The sequence below is a fragment of the Leucopleurus acutus genome (genome assembly GCF_964270905.1).
Source record: "Leucopleurus acutus genome assembly, chromosome: 2".
NCBI lineage: Eukaryota > Metazoa > Chordata > Mammalia > Artiodactyla > Delphinidae > Leucopleurus > Leucopleurus acutus.
This window is the reverse complement of record NC_139143.1, coordinates 5,597,665-5,621,888: the sequence shown is the minus strand read 5'-3', so window position 1 is coordinate 5,621,888 and position 24,224 is coordinate 5,597,665. Positions and strand designations below refer to the sequence as shown.

The 24,224-nt window shown below is 37.7% G+C and overlaps 1 protein-coding gene across 1 annotated transcript in view; it reads left to right on the top strand.

Moving 5' to 3' along the window:
* The window catches only part of CRB1 (crumbs cell polarity complex component 1), a gene marked incomplete at both ends in the record, with an annotated part of 267,126 nt that overhangs the window by 110,402 nt on the left and 132,500 nt on the right, over positions 1-24,224 (top strand). Inside the window, one exon of the mRNA XM_082865367.1 lies at positions 11,333-11,914. Coding sequence (XP_082721493.1) covers positions 11,333-11,914 — 582 coding nt within the window. The remainder of the gene's footprint in view (positions 1-11,332; positions 11,915-24,224) is intronic.

The following is a 24,224-nucleotide window of genomic DNA, read 5'->3' as shown; positions in this document are numbered from 1 at the left end:
AAGAATGGAATTAACATTAAAAAAAAAAAAACCTGTGCCATAGTATGTCAAAAAAATTACTTTATCCTGCAATGGGCATGTCCTGCTCCCGTCCCAGGCAGCAGCTTTCCCCAGTCCCTGCCCATGTCTCAGTAGTTTGAGGAAACAACACAGTAAAATACCTGCCCCAGAGCAATGAGCTCAGAACACTTTATTTGTAATAGTGGGAGTACAGGTGAGTGTTTGATCTACTTAAATGTGAGACGTATTTAAAACTGCTAATTTAACCCAGGTATGCACAATAACAGTAGTTCCACCTACAGCCCTTTCTTCCTTCTTCTGCTAACAGATTTGATTCTTAGAATTAATATCAATAAAAATGAGGACTAGAGAGTGATATGGGGAGAATTCGGTTAATAAATCCTAGGAAAAGACTAATAAGAGTTGTATACGAGGGCATTTAAATTAAAAAAAAAAAACAAGGGTCAGTAGTTAGCCCTACAAATACATACACGTGTACACATACACATGCAAAGTGTATACGTATATACACTTTATACAGCAAGGGACATCTTTAAGGTAAGGATCATGGCTTTGACTATTAATATCCACAAAATATTCACTGAGCATTTGCTGGGCATGAATAGGCACTAGGAACACAAAGATATAGCAGATCCTCTGAACAGTAAAACCCTTATCACAACTCTCAGTTCACGTGGTATTTCTCTGAGCCCCAAACTTAAATGATACTCAAAATATAGTGAGACGGTAAGATACTCTTGGGTGAGAGCAGATTTTTTCCTACATCTAAACTGCATTTACCTCGGTTTGATCCTCAGCAACTCCAGGTACTTTACAGGAAAAGTGTCTGGTCTGTTGAATGAGCCCATCGGTAGGCTCTCCGTGTAAGCGTATACTTGGGTCTGTGTTTTGTTTCCTAAAATAAAATTCCTGCAGTGACAATGTGTTAGTAAATGGCACTTTTTGTGTTATTATTGTTATTGCTATATTTTGTATTAATCTAGTAACTTCTCTATTAGGAACCCCAAACGATCTCTAAGCATCTTATAACAATAAGACCTAACATTTATTGAGCGTTTACCATATGTCTGCCAAGCGTTTAAATCTAGTGACTTAATCATCACAAAACCCCTAAGAAGTGGGATCTACTGTTCTCTCCTTCCTTGAGACTGCGCGTGGCAGAGCCAGGACTGATAGGGCATGTTTCACTTCACAGACTTTGCTCCTCCGGCACTCTCCCTCTCTGGCAAGTCTCCGATGGTTGGCCAGTCCAGACTTTGCCAAAAATGTTGGTAATAAAAAGAAAGTTGATAAAATTTTCAGATTCTTGACTGATGATTATTAAATCAGAGAGTTACCTATTTCATAGATAAGTACATTAAAACCATCAAAGACAAAGGAATGAGTAGTCTTCATAGATAGTAATCTCGGAGATATTAAAATGCTTTTCCCTGAAATCACCTTGCAGTGTTTCATTGCTCTGAATAAATATATTCTACCTTATAACTAAGCTAAATTACCAAAATGGCCATTTTCCAAGTAAATCAAATTATTAGAAAATACCCACACACACATAAATAAATACTAAAATTTGAGTGCTCATCTTCTTTAAAACTGGTCAAGTTACGTTTTACTTCTCAGCAAATATATATATATATATATTTGTATATGTATTTGTATGTAATGTATATATAATGTATAAATATTTTATTTTGTCCTGAACAGAGAGTTCAAATTGCTCTTCAACCTCTAAGGGCTCCCTGCAGGCATCTCCAGAAAGTGTGGGAGGCTGAGTGACTGGACTGCAAGGTGTCCTCCCCTTCTTCAGCCTGAGCTGGTCCACATTCCAATTTTGTGTGTTGGGATTACTCATGGCATTTTCCTTGGAGGAGTTCTGCTGTAATTAAGAAAAACGAAAAAGCCTGAAACCCATTATTCTAGAACTTCTTATAATATCCAGTAGATGGCAGACTTTACTACAAGAATATAGTTTGGCATACTGTATAAATTGGTCTGAGAATATCAGTTACACTTCACACCCAGTAAAGTTTTTACCCTGTGTCTAAGGCTCATATGAAAGCTGGAAACAAAATTCTCTTCCTATACGGTTTTTGTGTGTATGTCCATTTAAGTCTTGTTCTTTAGGTATTATCATTATGAGAATTATTTTGTTGTTCACTGAACGTACACACAGTGTACATGGTATAATGTAATAGTATATATGATAAATTGTTTTTCAACTTAGGTGCACAAAACTGAAATAATCATAACCCTTACTTCATGACACTGCCATCATTGGTCTGTGCATATTCTGCTTTTATTTCCTTAGTTGGCTATTTAATTAGTTGTTTTTAATAAGGCAGTAAATTGCAGTTCCTTTTTATATTTGAAAAATATTATTTTCTTTTTGATAGGCAATTGTCTTTGCTTGTTTAGTAGCTGAAGCATCAGTTAACAATGCCTAGGTCACAGACCGCATTTCTAAGAGGGCCTGTTAGCATCTCATCTAGGGACACACCCATAAACCCAGACAGCAAATGGTGCCAATAACAACATCACCCCCAGAGAAGACCGAGTAAAAGGATGTGCTTAGTGGATCATCTTGTCCAGTACCAGCACTGAAAACATAATTCGAAGTGCACATGTAAGCAAAGCGATGGGTGTGTGTGCATGTGTGTGTGTGTGACTATATTATAAATCTACCTATTTTGCTTTGAAGGATATTTTTCATTACATTTATTCAGTAATACTTTAAAAGTTACTGAGAGTTATAAGGAAACAATAGAACAGTTCTTACCACCCCCATGCCTGCTTCTCATTCCCAGCCTGCACTCCCCAGAGGCAACTACTTGAAACTCTTCCTGCTCTTTCTTATAGTTCTTCTTTATATATTTTTAAATAATAGGCTAGGCTTTACTTTTCACTTTTAGCTACTGACATAATCTCTTGGAATTCTACTATGATAAAAGTGGATTGAACCTTCCTGCAGGTCTCAAACACACACACACACACACACACACACACACACACACACAGAGTCACTCCCCCAGCTCTACTTGATATCATTACATTATTACCATTATTGTTATTATAAAGAATTCTCTTCAGTTACATGGTATATTATGACTTCATTTCCTTTCTTGTACAACATTCAATTTTCCTAGAATTAATACTGGTAAGAGGTTTTTTTCAATTGTTTTGTTTAATTTTCTAACATATGGTACTCTGTGCATTTTTCTTCCTGGAATCCTTCCTGGAGCTCCACTTTTTCTGCTCTCAGGGCTGGTTAATCTCTAAGCCAGCAGCACACCTGCCATCTGGGAGCGATTTTCAGTAACATTTTTTGCTCCTTTCCTTTGTTAGATCCCTTGTACCCTAGATTCCATTCTCTTTCTTGGCTTACACCCTCATTTCCGTGGCCCATATGTCTTCAAGAAGCTCCCTGAAAAGTGAAAATTTGAATCCCTGAAAATGTTTCTCTTATCCCTTCGAATGTGATTGATAGTTTAGCTGGGCGTAGAATTCTAATTTAGAAGTTATTTCCTTTCAAGATTTTTAAGGCATTGTCCTAATGTCCTCTAGTTTCCAGTGTTTCTGTTGATCAATCAAATGCTATTCCGATTTCTGATACTTTGTGAATGAACTGTTTCCTGTCCCACCTCAGGGAAATGATGTGCCTTGCTGTGGATTTATTTTTTATTCATTTTCTAGGGCACGTCATAGAAACTTTAAATCTGTAAACTTCCTTGTTTTTAATGATAGGAACATTCTTTATATTCTGTCATAACTTTAAGTTTCTTCCCCCTTCTCTCCTTGTCCCCCTCACCTCCTCCCCATTTTCTTTGGTGTCTCACTTTGAAAGTCCTCCTTGACTGATCTTCTAGTTCCCTGTCTTTTCTACCTCCTATTTCCAATCTCTTGGTAATTCTTTTGTGGGGGTGAGGTGGGGGAGATTTTTCTCAGCATTAACTTTCAATCACTCAACTGAATTTTTAAATTTCTGCTACTTGTATTTTTAATCTCAAAGATCTCTTGTTTTCTAGAAGTTTATCTTTATAACCCTTCTACTCATTTCATTGCTGCTATGTCTTTTCTTGACTCTTTAAAAATAATAATTCTCAAACTTACATAAGTTTTGGTCCTCTCCCTACACTGTCTTTGCCTCTTCCAAGTTACTTTTTTTTTTTTTAAATGTGTGTTTTGGTCTTTGTGTTTGATCTTAGTTAGAGGTTTTCCTCAAATGTCTGGAAATCTCATACAATCTGTTCATATATAATAAGGAAGTACTATTGTTTCTTAAGTTGATTAGTGAATACAAAAATGTTCATTTATCATTATTTTTTAGAGTATAATTTAAAGTATAATTAAAGGATAACTATGCCCTATATGCTTATGTACATTTCATATATAGCTCTTATTAAAGAGCTATTTGAAACCTCTTTCTTTATGTTCTAGGATCTGCCAGCTTATTAGGATTTATTCTAGAGTGATCAGGCTGGGTCATTTCAGTGGATGACATCCCATATCAGTATCTGAAAGTATTTTCACTCAGGCTGGCCAAGAGAAATAACTCTGTTTCCTGCTTGGAGTATAAACCTGGTTTCTAGCATTTTTAGAAATGAATTGGAAATGAGCTTGCGGAGTGCCTCACAATTCTGTATAGGCATCCACTTAATTCCGTCTTCAGCCCGGACCCAGCCACTCCTGCATCACCAGTGTCTCTGAATCTGCCTTCATGGGAGAAACGGACTTGCAGTTTCCTAGTGTGAGAGATAGAATATGAGCATCTAACTGCTTTCAATGAGTTTTCCAAACAACCTTCCTGTTTTCAGCCCCACTTCCACGATCATTTCAGAAGTACCTGGAACGCCTAATTCCTGAACCTGTCTGGGGTTCTGTGGCATAAACTGGCCTGGTTCTGGGATTCTCCCACTGCTGGCATGGTGTCTGCTCTTTCTGGCTTCCTAAGACTAGTACTACTCGCCCACTTCCAGTGTGTATGTGTATGTGTATTTATGGCTGTCTACCTCCTCAACCTCTGTCCTGGCTCTTGTAAGTTTATGATGACTTATTCCTTTCTGTATTATTTTAGGATTTGTGGGGGGCTCTGATTTATTGAGGTATAATTTACATACAATAAAATCCACCACTTTTAAGTGGCAAATGCATACGATCAGTGACTGCCAGCACAATCACCATACAGAATGTTTCCATGAAAATTCCTTTATGCCCCTTTGCATTAAGTCCCTTCAACCACTTCCATTCCCTGGTGACCACTGAACTGCTTCCAGTGTTATAATTGTGCCTTCTCTGGAATGTCATAAAAATGGAATAATACAGCAGGTCTGGCTTTTTCATTTAGCATAATACTTCAGAGATTCCTTCATGTTATTCTGTGGATCTGTAATTTGTTTCTTTATATTCCTCTGTAGTAGTCCAACATATGATATATTAAAATTTATTTACCAGTTGATGAACACTTGGGTTTTTTCCAGTGTTGGACATTATGAATAAGGTTGTTAAGAATTTTGCAAGCAATTTTTTGTATGGGCATTATGTTTTCATTTCTCTTGAGGGAAATACCTAGGTGTGGGATTGCTGGGTTACACTGTAAATGTATGTTTAAATTTATAAGATACTTCAAAACTCTTTTCCAAAGTGGCTACACCATTTTGAATTTCCCCCAGCAATGTATGTAACTGATACAGCAATAATAATAATGATAAAAGTAGTCTTTTAAGGTATGATATATTATTAAGGACAAAAAATGATATTTTATGAATATACTGGGGTCAAACCAGCAAGATGATGTAACCATTTGGAATTTCTATGAACATAAGAACATTGCTTCAGAATATAACAGTGAAAATTGTCAGAACTAAAAAGAGAAATAGAAAATTTATAATCACTATGGGAGATTATAATGCATCAATCTCAACAGAGACAAAAAGTAGAAAAAAATGAGTACTGCTATAGAAGCTCTAAATAACACAATTAACAAACCTGATCTAATTGATTCTTGTAGATTTTCCATGGGGCAAAGAAGAACTCACAATGGAAATTAGAAAACATTTTGAATATAATGAAAAGAAATTTTAAGAAACACAGTAAAGCTGCATTTTTAGAGAAAATAATTTTAGTCTTAACTTAATAAATTAGAAAAAATCTGAAAAAGTAAACAGCAAGTTAAATCCAAAGAAAGAAAAACTAAGAAAATAAGGCAAAAGCGGAAATGTATAGGGCAGAAAAGATAGTATAAACAAACTCTACAAAGTCGAAGTCCATTATTTGAAAGACTAATACAATTATTAATACGTAGACAAGAAAGATCCGTTATAATAAAGAGGGCATGAAGGAGAGTTCCATTTTCTCCACATTCCCAGCACTTGGTATTGTCAATCTTTGTCATTTAGCCGTTCAAATGGGTGTGTAGTCATACTGTTTTAAATTTCTGTTTCCCCAATGATGTTGGGCATTTTTCATTGTGCCATTCCTTTAGGTCTTTCATGGGGTTTGGAAGGCAGCAGAAGTAACAGTTATGTGAATATCACCATGGTTAAGTAGGAAACTCTATTCAAATTATCCTAACTTCTAAAATAATGCAGTAAAAAGAAATGGACTTTGGAATCAGACACACGAGAGGTTCAAATCCCACCTCTCTATGACACTGTGCAAATGACTTATTCCTTATAAAACTTAGTTTTACATCTGTAAAAAGTTTTACACAAATGTTGTTAGAAATTCATTTTTTAAATTGCACTGTAAGGGCCTTGGATATAAATGCTAATTTCTTTGCTGTGTGTTTTTCCACACAAATGCTTCAATTCATGGCTTAAATGAAGATACTTGATTTTTGAAGGAAGGGAAAAACCATCACCATTACCACTAACAAACTGAAGCAAAACAGAACAAAATCAAAAACATAATTTCATAATAGGCCCTTGACAGTGGGAGTTAAGAGAGCAGACTTGTAATATTTGATTGTCTTTTTTTCAGTTTGGACACAAGAACTTTAAGTACTCCCAAATGTTTGAACTATTGAATATCTCTTCATTTTTCCTCCCTATTCTCTGCCCTACACCCTCATACTTTTCATACTATTGGCAGAGAATGCCAGTACCTCTCATGTGTTTTTTCTTTCTTCTGAAAATAATACCCTTCCTTCACTTGCATTCATTTAAAAAGACATCTCCAGTACCTTTTCTTCAGTGAGGTTTTCCCTGGTACATTTGCCCTGGGCCCTGTGATCGCACAGCATTCTTCCTTCCATGTTTCTGTGGTGACATTTCTCCCCTTTCTTCCAATAAATATGTACTGAGCACCTACAATGTGACAGGTAATGTTATAGACCCAGGAAATACCAGAGACAAGGTCTTCCCCTTTCCTCCATGGAGCTAAGATTGTAATGAGGAAAACAGAAAACAAACATACACACAAAGAAATAAGAACATTTCATATGTATTAGAAAGCAAAACAATAAAGGTTTAGAAAAGTTCAGAGAAAGCTTTTCTCAGGAAGTGACATTGTAGCTAAGACACGAACAACCAGAAGCCAGCCATACATTTGAAGATGTGATTGGAAAGCCAGCACCTGAAAAAAAAAAAAAAAAAAACTATAGTAAAAGGATGAAAGGATGATTAGTTGAGTTTTTCCATAGGGACTAGAAAAGGTTTGCTCTCAGATCAACCCTCCTGATAACATATAAGCATATGTTAATCTTCTGTGCTCAGGCACTGGAGGAAAACTGTCGGCTGCCAGAAAGACTCCACTCCACGGAAGATAATTGTAAAAATCTTCTCACTCTTGTGTGATGAACCAGTCAATCATTATCTTCTCCATCTTCTCATCCCCCAGTTGGTGGCCAGACCACATTAAAAAGAACAACTTCTCTAAACTCAAAATGGATGAAAGACCTAAATGTAAGGCCAGACACTATAAAACTCTTAGAGGAAAACATAGGCAGAACACTCTATGACATAAATCACAGCAAGATCCTTTTTGACCCACCTCCTAGAGAAATGGAAATAAAAACAAAAATAAACAAATGGGACCTAATGAAACTTAAAAGCTTTTGCACAGCAAAGGAAAACATAAACAAGACGAAAAGACAACCCTCAGAATGGGAGAAAATATTTGCCAAGGAAGCACCTGACAAAGGATTAATCTCCAAAATTTACAAGCAGCCCATGCAGCTCAATATCAAAAAAAACCAAACAACCCAATCCAAAATGGGCAGAAGACCTAAATAGACATTTCTCCAAAGATATACAGATTGCCAACAAACACATGAAAGAATGCTCAACATCATTAATCATTAGAGAAATGCAAATCAAAACTGCAATGAGGTGTCACCTCACACCACTCAGAATGGCCATCATCAAAAAATCTAGAAACAATAAATGCTGGAAAGGGTGTGCAGAAAAGGGGACCCTCTTGCACTGTTGGTGGGAATGTAAATTGATACAGCCACTATGGAGAACAGTATGGAGGTTCCTTATAAAACTACAAATAGAACTACCATACGACCCAGCAATCCCACTACTGGGAATATACCCTGAGAAAACCATAATTCAAAAAGAGTCATGTACTACAGTGTTCATTGCAGCACTATTTACAATAGCCAGGACATGGAAGCAACCTAAGTGTCCATCAACAGGTGAATGGATAAAGAAGATGTGGCACATATATACAATGGAATATTACTCAACCATAAAAAGAAACGAACTTGAGTTATTTGTAATGAGGTGGATGGACTTAGAGTCTGTCATACAGAGTGAAGTAAGTCAGAAAGAGAAGAACAAGTACCATATGCTAATGCATATATATGGAATCCAAAAAAAAAAAATGGTTCTGAAGAACCTTGGGGCAGGACAGGAATAAAGATGCAGACGTAGAGAATGGACTTGAGGAGACGGGGAGGGGGAAGGGTAAGCTGGGATGAAGTGAGAGAGTGCATGGCCATATATACACTACCAAATGTAAAATAGATAGCTAGTGGGAAGCAGCCACATAGCACAGGGAGATCAGCTCAGTGCTTTGTGTCCACCTAGAGGGGTGGGATAGGGAGGGTGGGAGGGAGACGCAAGAGGGAGGAGATATGGGGACATATGTATATGTATAGCTGATTCACTTTGTTATACAGCAGAATCTAACACAAAATTGTAAAGCAATTATGCTCCAATAAAGATGTTAAAAAATAAAAAAAGAAAGACAACAATGCTTCTACCCGTGGGCAAAGTCATGGTGGCTTACGGTACAGATTGCACCAGCCCCGTGCATTGCATGCAGGGGATCCAGCAACTGGCTCTCTTCCTTTGGAGAGTGTTGTTTCATGAAATGCAAGATTAGAGAATGATTAATGAAGAATTAACATTAATAATATTACCAATTATAAAAACTAACAATTGTAAAATCTTTGCTATGAGGTAGGTATAAAGTCAAACATTTTGCATGGATTATATCATGTCATCAGCAGAAAATAAAATAAAAAACAAAAGCAAACAAACAAGCAAAAAAACTAAAAATAGAACTACCATACGACCCCACAATCACACTACTGGGAATATACCCTGAGAAAACCATAATTCAAAAAGAGTCATGTACCACAGTGTTCATTGCAGCTCTATTTACAATAGCCAGGACATGGAAGCAACCTAAGTGTCCATCAACAGATGAATGGATAAAGAAGATGTGGCACATATATACAATGGAATATTACTCAGCCGTTAAAAGAAATGAACTTGAGTTATTTGTAGTGAGGTGGATGGACTTAAGAGTCTGTCATACAGAGTGAAGTCAGAAAGAGAAAAACAAGTACCGTATGCTAATGCGTATATATGGAATCTAAAAAAAAAATGGTTCTGAAGAACCTAGGGGCAGGACAGGAATAAAGACACAGATGTAGAGAATGGACTTGAGGAGACGGGGAGGGGAAAGGGTAAGCTGGGACGAAGTGAGAGAGTGCATGGACATATATACACTACCAAATGTAAAACCGATAGCTAGTGGGAAGCAGCCGCATAGCACGGAGATCAGCTCTGTGCTTTGTGACCACCTGCAGGGGTGGGTTAGGGAGGGTGGGAGGGAGGGGATATGGGGACATATGTGTACGTATAGCTGATTCACTTTGTTATGCAGCAGAATCTAACACAAAATTGTAAAGCAATTTTACTCCAATAAAGATGTTAAAAAAAAAAACTTCTCTTTCTGCAGGAAGAGAGGGAAGAAATTTATCATTATACATATTTACCAAAGTTTACATGCTATTTTCTTCTGACAGTAGTTGATTTATGCCTCATAAGAGCAAACTATTCATTTTGTAATTTTTAAAATTATAAGCCTGTACTCTTACCCACTATTATATTAGTGAGTAATATTGTGAGACAGGAAGTAAAAATAAGAGAATGATGTATTAGATAAATCCACATGCAAAAGACAGTGTTTTGTGAGCTGATGCAATTGAGTTGCCAAATCATAAAGATTCTCTGTGATCATAACGTGTGTAGATTCAGGGAAACTTTGTACACATGCATATATGGCCAGTGAATTTGGAAAAGAATCATAGAATTTTTGCTTTCTTGCAGGTTATCATTCCAATTAGAATTTTAAAAATGTATCCCTAGAACAGAGAAGCTTTCAGAAAATTGAAAGTCCATAAACTTTACAACATCTGCTTCCTTGCGGTGGGACTTAATCTGTCATCTGTTAAGATGTACACAATATTGTGTTGCTGTGAGGATTATAAATAATATCTGTGAAACACCTGACATGCTTGGTACAGAGAGTAGACCTTCCACAAACAGTTGGTATTTTCTTTTATTTTTATATTTTCACTTTTCTATGCTTTTCTTTTTAGAGCATAAATGGTGATTGTGATAAACAGTCATAAGCCAAAGTATAGTATTCATTCAAATATTAGTTTCAGTTCGTATATTCAGAGACAATTTTGTATCTCATCTCCCAGTATACCCCCAAAATTCTCCATGAGAGAATGTGAATTTCAAAATTTGGGATTTATGGGACAATTTAACAATTCACCCCATTGCTCAACAGCACTTATACCTGAGAAAGGAAAATGCAGGAGAAGCAAAGAATCTGAAACCAGCCATTTTTGTTTCTTATTAGAAGTATATGAAAAAAAAAAGACAAATCATCATTAGTGACAAAAGTCATTATTAGACAAATTTGACAAATTCATCACCAGAATGCAGTCAATTTTGTATTTCATTGAGTTTCTTTGAGATGCATGAAGAGCAGAAAGAAGGAACTTCTTTAATTTATTGTCCACCATTTATTTGTAAGCTTCATCCTGATGTTTTTTATTTCCTTGTAGATTCCTTTTGCAATAAAAATGACACCAAGTGCCTCTCAGATTCTTGCCAAAACAATTCTACATGCAAGGATTTTTCAGAAGACGGCAGTTGCCATTGTTCAGGCACAGCCATTAATTTGGACAAAGACTGTGACCATGAGGAAGACCCTTGCTTCTCCAGTCCCTGTCCAGGAAATGCCACTTGTGTGAGCGTCCCAGGAGACAGGAGGTTTCTGTGCAGATGTCCTCCTGGGTACAGTGGGACCACGTGTGACGCGGCCATTGCTCCCTGTGGCACCAACTCCTGCCAACACGGAGGCTTTTGCCATCAGGACCCTGTGCACCCTGTGTGCATCTGCCCTGCTGGATATGCCGGAAGATTCTGTGAGCTGGAGCACGATGAGTGTGCGTCCAGCCCCTGCCACAACGGTGCTGTGTGCCAGGACGGAATCAATGGCTACTCCTGCTTCTGTGTCCCAGGCTATCAAGGCAGGCACTGCGACTTGGAAGTGGACGAGTGTGTGTCAGACCCCTGCAAGAACGAGGCCACGTGCCTCAACGAGATAGGACGGTACACTTGCATCTGTCCCCACGATTACTCCGGTAAGTGTGATTCCACTCAAATCCCAGATGATGTAATTAGCATTCTCTTTAATGTGACAGAAGCAGAAGTGGCCTATTATGTCCCATCCAACTGCTTATGAAAATGGCCTTGACAGGAACTCATCAACAGATAGAAAGCTTCCTAAACTACTAAAAATCCACTGAGCTTAAGCATTTGTGTACTGTCACTGTCGTCATTTTAAATGGAGTCCTACGTTGTTTAAAACATAGATTTAGCCTAGAATTAGTGGGCTCTGCAGGAGCTAGCCTTCCGGGTCAGGGCAGTACAGGCTCCCCGGCGGAGCAGATGCCCTTCGTCCTAGCTAACCTAACATGTGCCCTCTCCTGCCACCGCAGCCTGGTGGGGGCAGGCCACAGGATGGACATGGGTAGATGGGTTTCTAGTGTTGAAGTGTGATAAACACACCAAGGATAGCAAGGCTGACAGAGCATGGCGGATGAGATAAGTCACGAGTTTACTCCTAAAGAAGTCACTTCTTGTTGAATCTCTTGGAAATAGCAAGTAATAGTCCCTCATACCTATTCACAAAGTTTTTGCTGATGTTGATTTAGTAATAGAGTAACAAGCAGCTCATTCATTACAAGGCTACGTGCTGTTCATCATCCTCGCGCTCAGTCTCCATTCCTCCCCACTCTCGCCATTCTCCTGAGTCAGCTGCCCATTTGGGTCAGTTTTTCATGCCAACCATCTTCCTTACACCGTTTTACTCTGTGGATTTTCCGTCTACTGTAAGGGGTCTTTGCTTTCTCACGTTCGTTCTAACTTCTGCTCACCACTTTCCCGGGCTTCCTAACTACTAGCTCTGTGACATCATTCTCCTGTTATGCCTCTTTTTCCCTTAGTTCGTGCCACTTTTGTAGTCTCCTGGGGTATTTGGCTTCCAACTTGCCTTTTCCCAACCCTTTGACACTTACTTCTTGGTCTTGTCATTCTTTTTCCAAGTATGCTAAGCAGTATAATTATTTAACAAATATTCCCCTTCAAAATTTGTACCAGAACCCTCCAGGTTCATTTTGCTAATATTACAGATTCTAGAAATGTCTATTTTACAAAGTAGACATATCCCTAGTGGCTCTGATATAAAATTTGCTCCCTCTCCCTTGACCTTCACCTACAGCTAATCCTCAAATTCTGTTGTTTTGACATCGAGGAGGTCTCCCAAATTGAGCTCATCCACTCTGTTGCCAGTGCCTTGCCTCATGCCGTCAGATCTCTTGTGTGAAGCACAGTACATTCTCCAGACCCTTATCTTCCCCAACTGGTTCTGAACAATGCTTCCAAAATAATCCTTCTAAAATAGACCTGGCTGTGCTGTTCCCTTCTGAAGGGCCTTGAGAGCTCCCCACTACATAGAGACCAACTTTAATGTCTCACTAAAAACCCTCCATAATTTGTCCCTTACTTATGGGTCATATCTCCACCCACCATTCCACCAAAGCATTCTATTTCCCCAAGGCATCTTCACTCTTTATTCTAGTGGCTTCCATCCTTCTGGAAGGCCCTTCCTCGATTCACAATATCTACTCTGTGAAGTTCTTCTTTACTTTAAATCCTCAGTTCACCACCCAGCTCAAGAAGTATTTCTGACTTACTAGTAGCTATGTAGTAATTATGATTATTTATTACTTCCATAGTAGTTTGCACCTCTATTAAAGAACTCCCTGTATTCTGTCCTCTTCTTCAGATATGTGTTTTTGTCTCCTCCCACTAAAGTGTTAGTTTTGAAAGAAGTCATTTCTTATATTTGTTCTTTAATTCATCAATACTTTGGGGGTATTTATTATATTAAGTTAGTGAATTAAAAAGAGTAGTACTCAGCACAGTGAATAATGGTGGCTTAATAAACTGTTAGTGAATTGTTCTAATTAATTCTTCCTTAACTTTCTGGGCACCCTTCCTAGTAATGGAACTGATGTATAATAAATAGATATTAAACTAGATTTTACTTTCTCTTTATGCATACTTCATGATGGTAGAATGCTTGTGTCAAGTGGAAAATTATTTTGTTGAGTGCCTTTGAATTACCAATACTATGCTAAAAGTTATGGGGTGTACTAAAGGAGCTTATAAAACAGTACTTCTACATGAAAAAACCCCTTGTTCATATGCCATACTATCATATCCATTCTCTTAATTGAGTTATAGCAATTGATTTCAACTATTAAGTTTTAAATTTTTTTTTATTGAGATGCTGTTGATTTGTAACATTATGTTTCATACAAACAGCATTATATTTCTACTTTTGTATACACTACAGTGTGCTCACCACCAAAATCAATTTTATTAATTTTTGAATAAAAATGAGAAGTAAATTTTTGTAGGGCTGGTTTGGGATTGCTTCTGTTTATGAAGGTCACATTTAAAAACCACTATAGTTTACTAAGATAATATCTTCGGTTTCCTGCTCCTAATACAATATCCTGAATGGTGACTAAAAGGAATCGATGTGAGATCACATGTTTCAGCCATTTTAACTACAGTTTTCTGAAACAGTCTTATAATTGCAGAAACACAGCTTGAAAAATTATGTTTTACAGTCTACGTGTTTTTACATTTACATTTTAATTTAATTGGATTGTAATGAATCTTTTAAGTGGTTTAAATTTAGGCATAAAAGATGTCAAAGGTGTGTCCCAAATGTGAAATGTAGTAAAACTCCATCATATGGCATTTCTGTGCAATAAATTAATGTATCCTGTGGCTGCATCATATCCCTGCTTGGCCTAATAAGAATCAATGCCTTTTCCTCACTAAAACATGCAAAGTCCACAATGAGGACACTTCCCTTGCCCAAACCCTGATATAAAAGTGTTGTTCCCTATTTAAATATGTTCTCCTTTTGTTTTCCAAGAAATCAGCTACATTTTATTATTTCAGCTTTTCAAGGGACGTATATACAACTTACCTGCAAACAGCATTTCAGTGAACGACTCAGAAGGCATTAAGAACAAGGTCTATTATTAGCTGGGTAGGCTTGTTCGGAGAGAAAGGTGTGGTTTAGGCTTGATCACCAGTCTCCTCCCACAGTGAGGTAGCCCGCGTCTGGGGTCTCCTCCGTGGTTCTCAGGCCTGACTGCACAGGAGCAACTTCCCACGGAGCTCTGAGACAGAGGTGCTCGTTTCTGCCTCCCGAGAACCACATTTAGCTGACGGTTCTAATGCACAGCCAGGCTGGAAGCCAGAAATTAAGTTTATATGAACCTAATTGGAAAATTTTCTTGCACAACCCCAACCTTTAGACCCTCAAGGAAGCTTGTTTTTTTGGCGCTGCCCTGTGGTTGCCAGTGTTCATGGCAACTCAGGCCAATTAATGAGAAACCCAAAGAAGGTCTATAGAATCAGGGAAAAAGCTGGAGCTGAAAAGGACAGAAGAAAGCCCTCGGCCCTCAGCACCGGTTCGCGGAGGCTCCGGCTCGCCCCGGCCCTCCAGACGCATCCCGGAAACTATATCGCAGGCTCGAGCTGTCGCGGGCCATGTCCAAATTTAGAGTGATCATAAGGAACCCGGCTTACAAGAAAAAGCCCGCGTTCCTCTGAGCAGCACAGCCAGAAAACGCAATAAATTTCCAAGGACAGGGAGGCAGGAGAGGAGAGAGTGGTAGCACTTGGAGAGAGGGTTCACCCTAAGAGGCTTCTCCGCTCTGCGCCCTCCTGCCGGGGGATTCACGAGCTATACAGCAGCGGGCTCCGGCTCCAGAGGCGCTCAAGGTGCTGGCGGGAATCTGCGCTGCATAAACAAAAACTCCGTTTCAGCTGAAAGCGAACAGCGGCCAACTTTTTTTTAATGAAAAGAATATTAGCTTTGAGTATGTGACTGCTTTTAGTTCAAGGGCTTGCAATGGATCATTCTGTAATTGAAGTCTTCGTTAGAATTAGCCCGATTGACTAATGAACATTTTTCACGTTAAAATGTCTGCAGCATGAGAAAAATAGAGCTACAGGAGGGCAGGGGGAAGGCCAGTTGGATGCACGGTAAAGCAAAACAGTATAGGAAAATATCTTAGTTCCTCAACTGTAAAACAGATCTTTAGTATAAAAATAATCTTTTGGGAAATAAGAAAAAACACTATATTAAATGTACTTATCGACTGTAAGATCCATCTCTATTTCAGAAACAAAAATATGTGAAGAAATTCACTTTATATTCAAGAAAATGTCTTAGTATACGGAGACAAGTTAGCACATGGAGACTAGTTAGAAAGCCATTGCAAGACCAGGTGTAAGATGTTAGGACCAGGCCTGGAAGAGGGGTATAGGCGTGTAAGGGAAGAGTAGGTGTATCATCCCTAGGAAGAAGATTCGCTGACATTTATCAAAGCCGGAATATTTCCAAACTTATTTTACCAACAAAAAACTTGAAATCCCTAATACGAAAATGAGAATGTATTAAAAGTTCAATTGCCATTTCCAGCTTAATGAATTTATAATCTCTACCAGTGGTTCTCAAACTTCAGCATGCAACAGACTCACTATTAAAGTACAGTTTCCGATTCAATAGATCTGAGGTGGGGTCCAAGAACTGCATTTATAGCAAGTTCCCAGGCGGTGCTGATCCTGCTAGTTTGGGCACCACACTTTGAGAACCACCGATGTAGACAATTATGTGGATTCTCATGCGGCATCCTTGATTCTTATTTCACAAACTTTATGAGACGAGGAAAAAGAGTCAACACAAAGTAGTTATATGTATATTTTAATATATTTATATTTTATTTTACATACTTATGTATTTATTTTATATATACAGTGTATACATATGTATATATACTATTTATTACTGGAAATAGTATATATGTATATATACTATTTATACTATTTTATTTTACATACTTATATATTTATTTTATATATACAGTGTATACATATGTATATATACTATTTATTACTGGAAACAGTTCCAGATAAATGATATGGGTAAAAATAAATGTTTGTTGAGTTTATTCAGTCATTAATTTAGTGAACAAGAACATATGTATATATTGAGTCCCTGCAATGTGTCAGGCATTGTTTTGTTTCTGTAAATATAATAAGAAAAGTGATGAAAAAGTCCCCTTACATTCAAGAAGGAAGAGATAGACATGTATAAAATAAGTAATAGGTAGATAAAAATATGTAGTAGGGTAGGTGGCGATAAACTCAGTGGAAAAATGTAAAACAAAAAAAGAGGGAATTAGGGATTAAGCTTTAGGTAGAATGACCAGGGAAGGCCTCACTGAGAAGTTGACAGGAGAATAAAGTTCTAGGGAGGTGAGAAAGGGAGTCGGGCAAATGCCTTGTGGAATAGCACCCCTGGAAGAGGAACAGCATGTGCAAAGGCCCTGAGGCAGAGTCCATGGAATGTTGGAGAAGCAGCAATGAGATTTATGTGATTGGAGTGAAGTGGACAAGGAGGAGACATAATAGGATCAGATTACTGAGACTTATAGGTCACGGTAATGACTTTGGCTCTTCCTCTATGTGAGATGGGAAGTTGTTGGAGAGTTGTTTTTGGGTTTTTTTTTTAATGTTTGTTGAAGTATAGTTGATTTACAATGTTGTGTTAGGTTCAGGTGTACAAGAAAGTGAATTGGTTTCTTTTCCGTTATAGATTATTATAAGATATTGAATATAGTTCCCTGTGCTATACAATAGGTCCTTGTTGTTTATCTATTTTATACATAGTAGTGAGTATCTGTTAATCCCAAACTTGTTGAAGAGTTTTGAGCAGAAGACTGAAATGGTTTGACTCGCATTTTATTTATTTATTTAATTTATTTTTGGCTGCGTTGGGTCTTAGTTGCAGCACGTAGGATCTTCGTTGAGGCATGTGGGATCTTTCGTTGTGGTGCACGGGCTTCTCTCTAGGTGTGGTGCATGGGATTCTCTCTAGTTCTGGCACGTAGGCTCCAGGGCGTGTGGGCTCTGTAGTTGTGGTGCACGGGTTCCAGAGTGCATGGGCCCTGTAGTCTGCGGCTCACGAGCTCTAGTTGAGGCACACAGGCTCAGTAGTTGTGGCACGTGGGCTTAGTTGCCCCATAGCATATGGCATCTTAGTTCCCCAAGATCCTAGTTCCCCGACCAGGGATCAAACCCCCGTCCTCTGCATTGTAAGGCGGCGTCTTTACCACTGGACCACCAGGGAAGTCCCTTGACTTGCATTTTAACAAAATGTCTTTGCTTATTATGTTGAGGATATGCTGAAGGGAGAGGTTAAGGTAGAATTAGGGTGCCCAATGGAGAGTAATACAATAATCCAAGTAAATGGACTATTATTTGAGAGGAAAGAGTGAAAGAGAAGTATCACAATAGCACCTTTTTTCCTTTAAAATTTAGGACAGAAATGAACACTGAAGGATCACGGATCACGCAAACGAAATGAGAGCACACCTTCCCCGGCCTGCTCTCTTCTGCCCTCTGGCGGGATGTCCAGATTATTCAGCACAGGTCTATCCTTCACAATATTTCTAGCAACCATGCAGGCTTCCTTAGAAGTTCAGATCAACCATATCGTCATGCAGCGTCTTTCACATCCACACCTGAGACTTACCCTACTTCTCTGCATCTTTTTACTCATTTAAAATTTCCTATCAGAGCTTTTTTTTTTTTTTGATAATTCTTCATGTTCTTCTCTGAGCTTTCTCCAGTAGTCCTCATCCATTCTGATTGTAAGAGGTAGCGAACTCTGACACTGCAATTACAGTGGCATTTATTAAAGGCATATTTTGAATTTCAGTTAGTGTGGAGATTAGAACCTATTCTTGATGTTCCATCATGCCTAAATGTATTTTTGATCAACTAAAGCACTTTGAAGCATCTATGATGAATCAAGTGGGTAATTTAATGGTCATGAAAATAATCTGGGAAAAATAAAAGTATTATATATTATAAAATATAAGCTTATTTCATGAGAAATAATATTATTATCGTTACTATTGAAAGTTTTTTTTACTGAAAGTATAATCCTGATTATAAAATTAAAACATAAAACTTGATGAACTTACATCAATTTACCGGGAATAATTTTTAATAAATAGTCCATATTTATATAAACACTCAGTATGTGACACCAGTTTAAATAACACTTAAATATTGATTCTATGAGCACCTACCTAGATATCTCAAATTTTACTCACCATGTAATATACCCATAACAATTATCTTTCAGACCTCAAAGGAAAATAATGTATAACAGCCTAAAGAGAAATTCTGAATTTCACAGGCTGTATCTTTATTTTATCAAAGGAAAATGGTTGTTTTTCTATATGCTCTTAATTATTAAATTGACCAACTTTTGGTGGTGTCATGTAAAGGCAATTAAACACTATTCAGGCCTTTGCTCAGGACTAGAGCCATTTGAAGTAGTTTTTATGATGAAATGTGGTTTCTGGCTTTTGACAAATGTGTGTTGAATGAGTGCACAAAATAACAAATGCTATTTGCTCAGCAAATGTTTATCACAGCCTTGCAAGGCACTGGACACTGTGCCGGACCGTGGAAATATAAAGATGACTAAGGAAAAATTATTCAGGGAGGAGGAGTGTAAACAAAAATTACAGTCTCTCTCTGAACAGAGTGCAGAGGAAGCACAAAGGAAGATGCCGCTCAGGGTCAGGAAACGCTCCAGAGAGAAAGCGGACCATAGCAGAGCAGGGATGCACCACTTCCAGGATGTAGAGCTGAGACTTCTGTCCTCTGGCTACATTTATTATTATTTTTGAATGAATAACAATGAGCTGAATGCAAGGGGGAAGAACTGCAGAGATGTTTTAGAAAGGGGTGATGTCTCTCCGGTCGTGTTTGCTCTGATGATTGGCTTGTGGTTTAGGCAGTAGTTACGGATGACGTGCTCCATCCTAAACTCTGTATCTCTCTGACTCCTCCTCTTCGTGCCTTCCCAGCTATGAGCAGGGTGCGCGGGCTGAGTGAGGAGGAGATATGGTCATACATGATACTAGCCTGTAATATGAGGAATTAGCAGGAGACAGGGATTCCAGGCCCAGCTTTGATGTTCTCATCATCAGAACAAGAGTTCTGAGCTTCTGTTTCCTCATTTTAACATATAGGCATAATAATATCACCTAACCTCAGGGTCCTGGTGAGAATGACATGACTTAATGAAAGTTTTTTCATAAACTATTTAAGTCTATGCATATGCTGGTTGTCACTATTTTAACATCTTCAATATTGCTACTAATACCATTGCTGTTTATATTTCTCTAATAATTAGTGATGTTGAGCATCTTTTCATGTGCCTCTTGGCCATCTGTATGTCTTCTTTGGAGAAATGTCTATTTAGGTCCTCTGCCCATTTTTTGATTGGGTTGTTTGTATTTTTGATAATTCAGCTGCTTGAGCTGTTTGTATATTTGGAGATTAATCCCTTGTCAGTTGTTTCATTTGCAAATATTTTCCCCCATTCTGAGGGTTGTCTTTTCATCTTATTTGTGTTTTCCTTTGCTGTGCAAAAGCATTTAAGTTTAATTAGGTCCCATTTCTTTATTTTTGTTTTCATTTTCATTCCTTTAGGGGTTGTGTCAAAAAAGATCTTGCTGCGATTTATGTCATAGAGTGTTCTGCCTATGTTTTCCTCTAAGTGTTTCAGAGTGTCTGGCCTTACATTTAGGTCTTTAATCCATTTTGAGTTTATTTTTGTGTATGGTGTTAGGGAGCATTCTAATTTCATTCTTTTGCGTGTAGCTGTCCAGTTTTCCCAGCACCATGTATTGAAGAGACTGTCTTTCCTCCATTGTATAGTCTTGCCTCCTTTGTCATGGATTAGGTGACCATAGCTTCATGGGTTTCTCTCTGGGCTTTCTGTCCTGTTCCATTGACCTATATTTCTGTTTTTGTGCCAATACCATACTGTCTTGATTACTGTAGCTTTGTAGTTTAGTCTGAAGTCAGGGAGCTCGATTCCTCCAGTTCTGTTTTTCTTTCTCAAGATTGCTTTGGTTATTTGGGGTCTTTTGTGTTCCCATACAAATTGTAAAATTTTTTGTTCTAATTCTGTGAAAAATGCCAATGGTAATTTGATAAGGATTGCATTGAATCTGTACATTGCTTTGGGTAGTATAGTCATTTTCACAATGTTGATTCTTCCAATCCAAGAACATGGTATATCTCTCCAACTGTTTGTGTCGTCTTTGATTTCTTTCATCAGTATCTTATAGTTTTCTGAGTACAGGTCTTTTGCCTCCCTACGTAGGTTTATTCCCAGGTATTTTATTCTTTTTGTTGCAGTGGTAAATGGGAGTGTTTCTTTAATTTCTCTTTCTGATCTTTTGTTGTTAGTGTATAGGAATGCAAGAGATTTCTGTGCATTAATTTTGTATCTTGCAACTTTACCAAATTCATTGATTAGCTCTAGAACTTTCCTGGTGTTATCTTTAGGATTTTCTATGTATAGTATTATATCTGCAAACAGTGACAGTTTTACTTCTCCTTTTCCAATTTGGATTCCTTGTATTTCCTTTTCTTCTCTGGTTGCTGTGGCTAGGACTTCCAGAACTATGTTGAATAATAGTGGCGAGAGTGGACATCATTGTCTTGTTCCTGATCTTAGAGGAAATGCTTTCAGGTTTTCACCATTGAGAATGATGTTTGCTGTGGGTTTGCCATATACAGCCTTAATTATGTTGGGGCAGTTTCCCTGTATGCCCAATTTCTGGAGAGATTTTATCATAAATGGGTGTTGAACTTTGTCAAAAGCTTTTGCTGCATCTACTGAGATGATCATTTGGTTTTTATTCTTCAGTTTCTTAATATGGTGTATCATATTGATTGATTTTCATATATTGAAGAATCGTTGCATCCCTGGGATAAATCCCACTTGATCATGGTGTGTGATCCTTTTAACGTGTTGTTGGATTCTGTTTGCTCGTATTTTGTTGAGGATTTTTACGTCTATGTTCATCAGTTATACTGGCCTGTAATTTTCTCATATTGTGGTATCTTTGTCTGGTTTTGGTGTAAGGGTGATGATGGCCTCATAGAATGAGCTTGGGTGTGTTCCTCCCTGTGTAATTTTTTGGAAGAGTTTAAGAAGGATAGGTATTAGCTCTTCTTTAAATGTTTGATAGAATTCACCTGTGAAGCCATCTGGTCATGGACTTTTGCTTGCTGGAAGATTTTTAATCACAGTTTCAATTTCAGTGCTTGTGCTTTGTCTGTTCATATTTTCTATTTCTTCCTGGTTCAGTCTTGGAAGGTTGTGCCTTTCTAAGAATTTGTCCATTTCTTCCAGGTTTTCCATTTTATTGGCATATAGTTGCTTGTAGTAGTCTCTTATGATCCTTTGTTTTTGTGTGTTGTCAGTTGTAACTTTTCCTTTTTCATTTCTAACTTTATTGATTTGAGTCCTCTCCCTTTTTTTCTTGATGAGTCTGGCTAAAGGTTTATCAATTTTGTTTATCTTCTCAAAGTAACAGCTTTTAGTTTCATTAATCTTTGCTATCGTTTTCTTCATTTCTATTTCATTTACTTCTGCTCTGATCTTTATGATTTCTTTCATTCTACTAACTTTAGGTTGTGTTTGTTCTTCTTTCTGTAGTTGCTTTAGGTGTAAGGTTAGGTTGTTTATTTGAGATGTTTCTTGTTTCTTGACGTAGGATTGTATTGCTATAAACTTCCCTCTTAGAATTGCTTTTGCCACATCCCATAGGTTTTGGGTCATTGTGTTTTCACTGTCATTTGTTTCTAGGTATTTTTTGATTTCTTCAGTCATCCACTGGTTATTTAGTAGCATATTGTTTGGCCTCCATGTGTTTGTGTTTTTTACAGTTTTTTTCCTGTAATTGATTTCTAATCTCATAGTGTTGTGGTCAGAAAAGGTGCTTGATATGATTTCAATTTTCTTAAATTTACTGAGGCTTGATTTGTGATCCAAGATATGATCTATCCTGGAGAATATTCCATGTGCACTTGAAAAGAAAGTGTATTCTGCTGCTTTCAGATGGAATGTCCTATAAATATCAATGAAGTCTATCTGTTCTAATGTGTCATTTGAGGCTTGTGTTTCCTTATTAATTTTCTGTCTGGATGATCCATCCATTGGTGTAAGTGGAATGTTAAAGTCCCCCACTATTATCGTTGTATGTTGACCAATAATTTTTACAGGTATCATTTTCTTATACCTGAACTGCTTTCTTTTTGAATATATTAGACTCATAGGAATGGGTTAACTGAGGTCATAACCTCTGCACTCTGTTTATGAGTTAAAACTGGAATATTCTGATATGTCTAGGCAAGAATTTAATTTCTGAAACTGCCATATCATAAAATAAAGGATTTAAGGAATTGTTAATATTATAACTTTTCAAATACTCAGGAATAACAATTATCCTAATGAAGAGAAACATAAGAAAGATGTTTATGATGAAAAGATTGTAATTACCGAAGGGTGAAATGTATAATATTGGCACATTTAACATAAAATGTGAACTTCATAATATTCCTATAATCTTCCCAAGAAACTTAAAAAATTAAGCAAGATATAAGCCACTCAGAAAAGTAGTGTGTTTTTCAAACATAGCATCTTGGAGACCCTGAAATGGGTTACCCTAATTTAAACTTGGTATAGATTTTCTCACTTTTACACATTAAAAACGTATATCTACACACATATAAAATATGGGCAGTAGATTAAGGAAGTCATGCCCATTGACTTAGGAAAGTGAGATTTTAAAATCAAGTAACATCTTTGTACATGTTATGACATTTCAGATGGGATGAAGTTTGGAGGTATAGCACAGAGACGGGTTGAGAGAAAAATGGCTGGAGAAGAGGAATGAAGGGCGAGCTGGTTAGAGTAGGGGAGGCGGAAGAGCATTTCCACAGTAGACCAGCACTCTAGGAAGGGTCACAGACAAGGCAGAACAGGAAGGCACTGCCGCTCTCCGCCTGCCCTTAGGGCTGACGGGAAAAGAGCCGTTCTTTCCTCTCCTGGAACAAGGTCTAGCCTCCATGAATATTCTGGAAAGATGGGGATGAACTAGAGTCAAGAACATTCTTAAACTTTCACGAATGATAAGAGGAGGAGGGAATAGGGCAAAATATGAAAGGGGTTAACAAAATGAGCAAAAAGCATGCTTAATATTAAAGAGGTTATTCCAGTTATGACTCTTGCTAAAAGCATACCTTGCAGAAACCAAGAAGATTTAGATAGCTATAATAACAATGATATAATTAGTTAAATAAATAAAATAGTGCCTATTGCCCAAGAGTATCTCTTGTGGTTAAGGGTAGCCAATGGCCTGGAAGAGTTCAAGGGTCATGAAGACACAAGGCATCTGCCTAATTCCAAGCCTAACC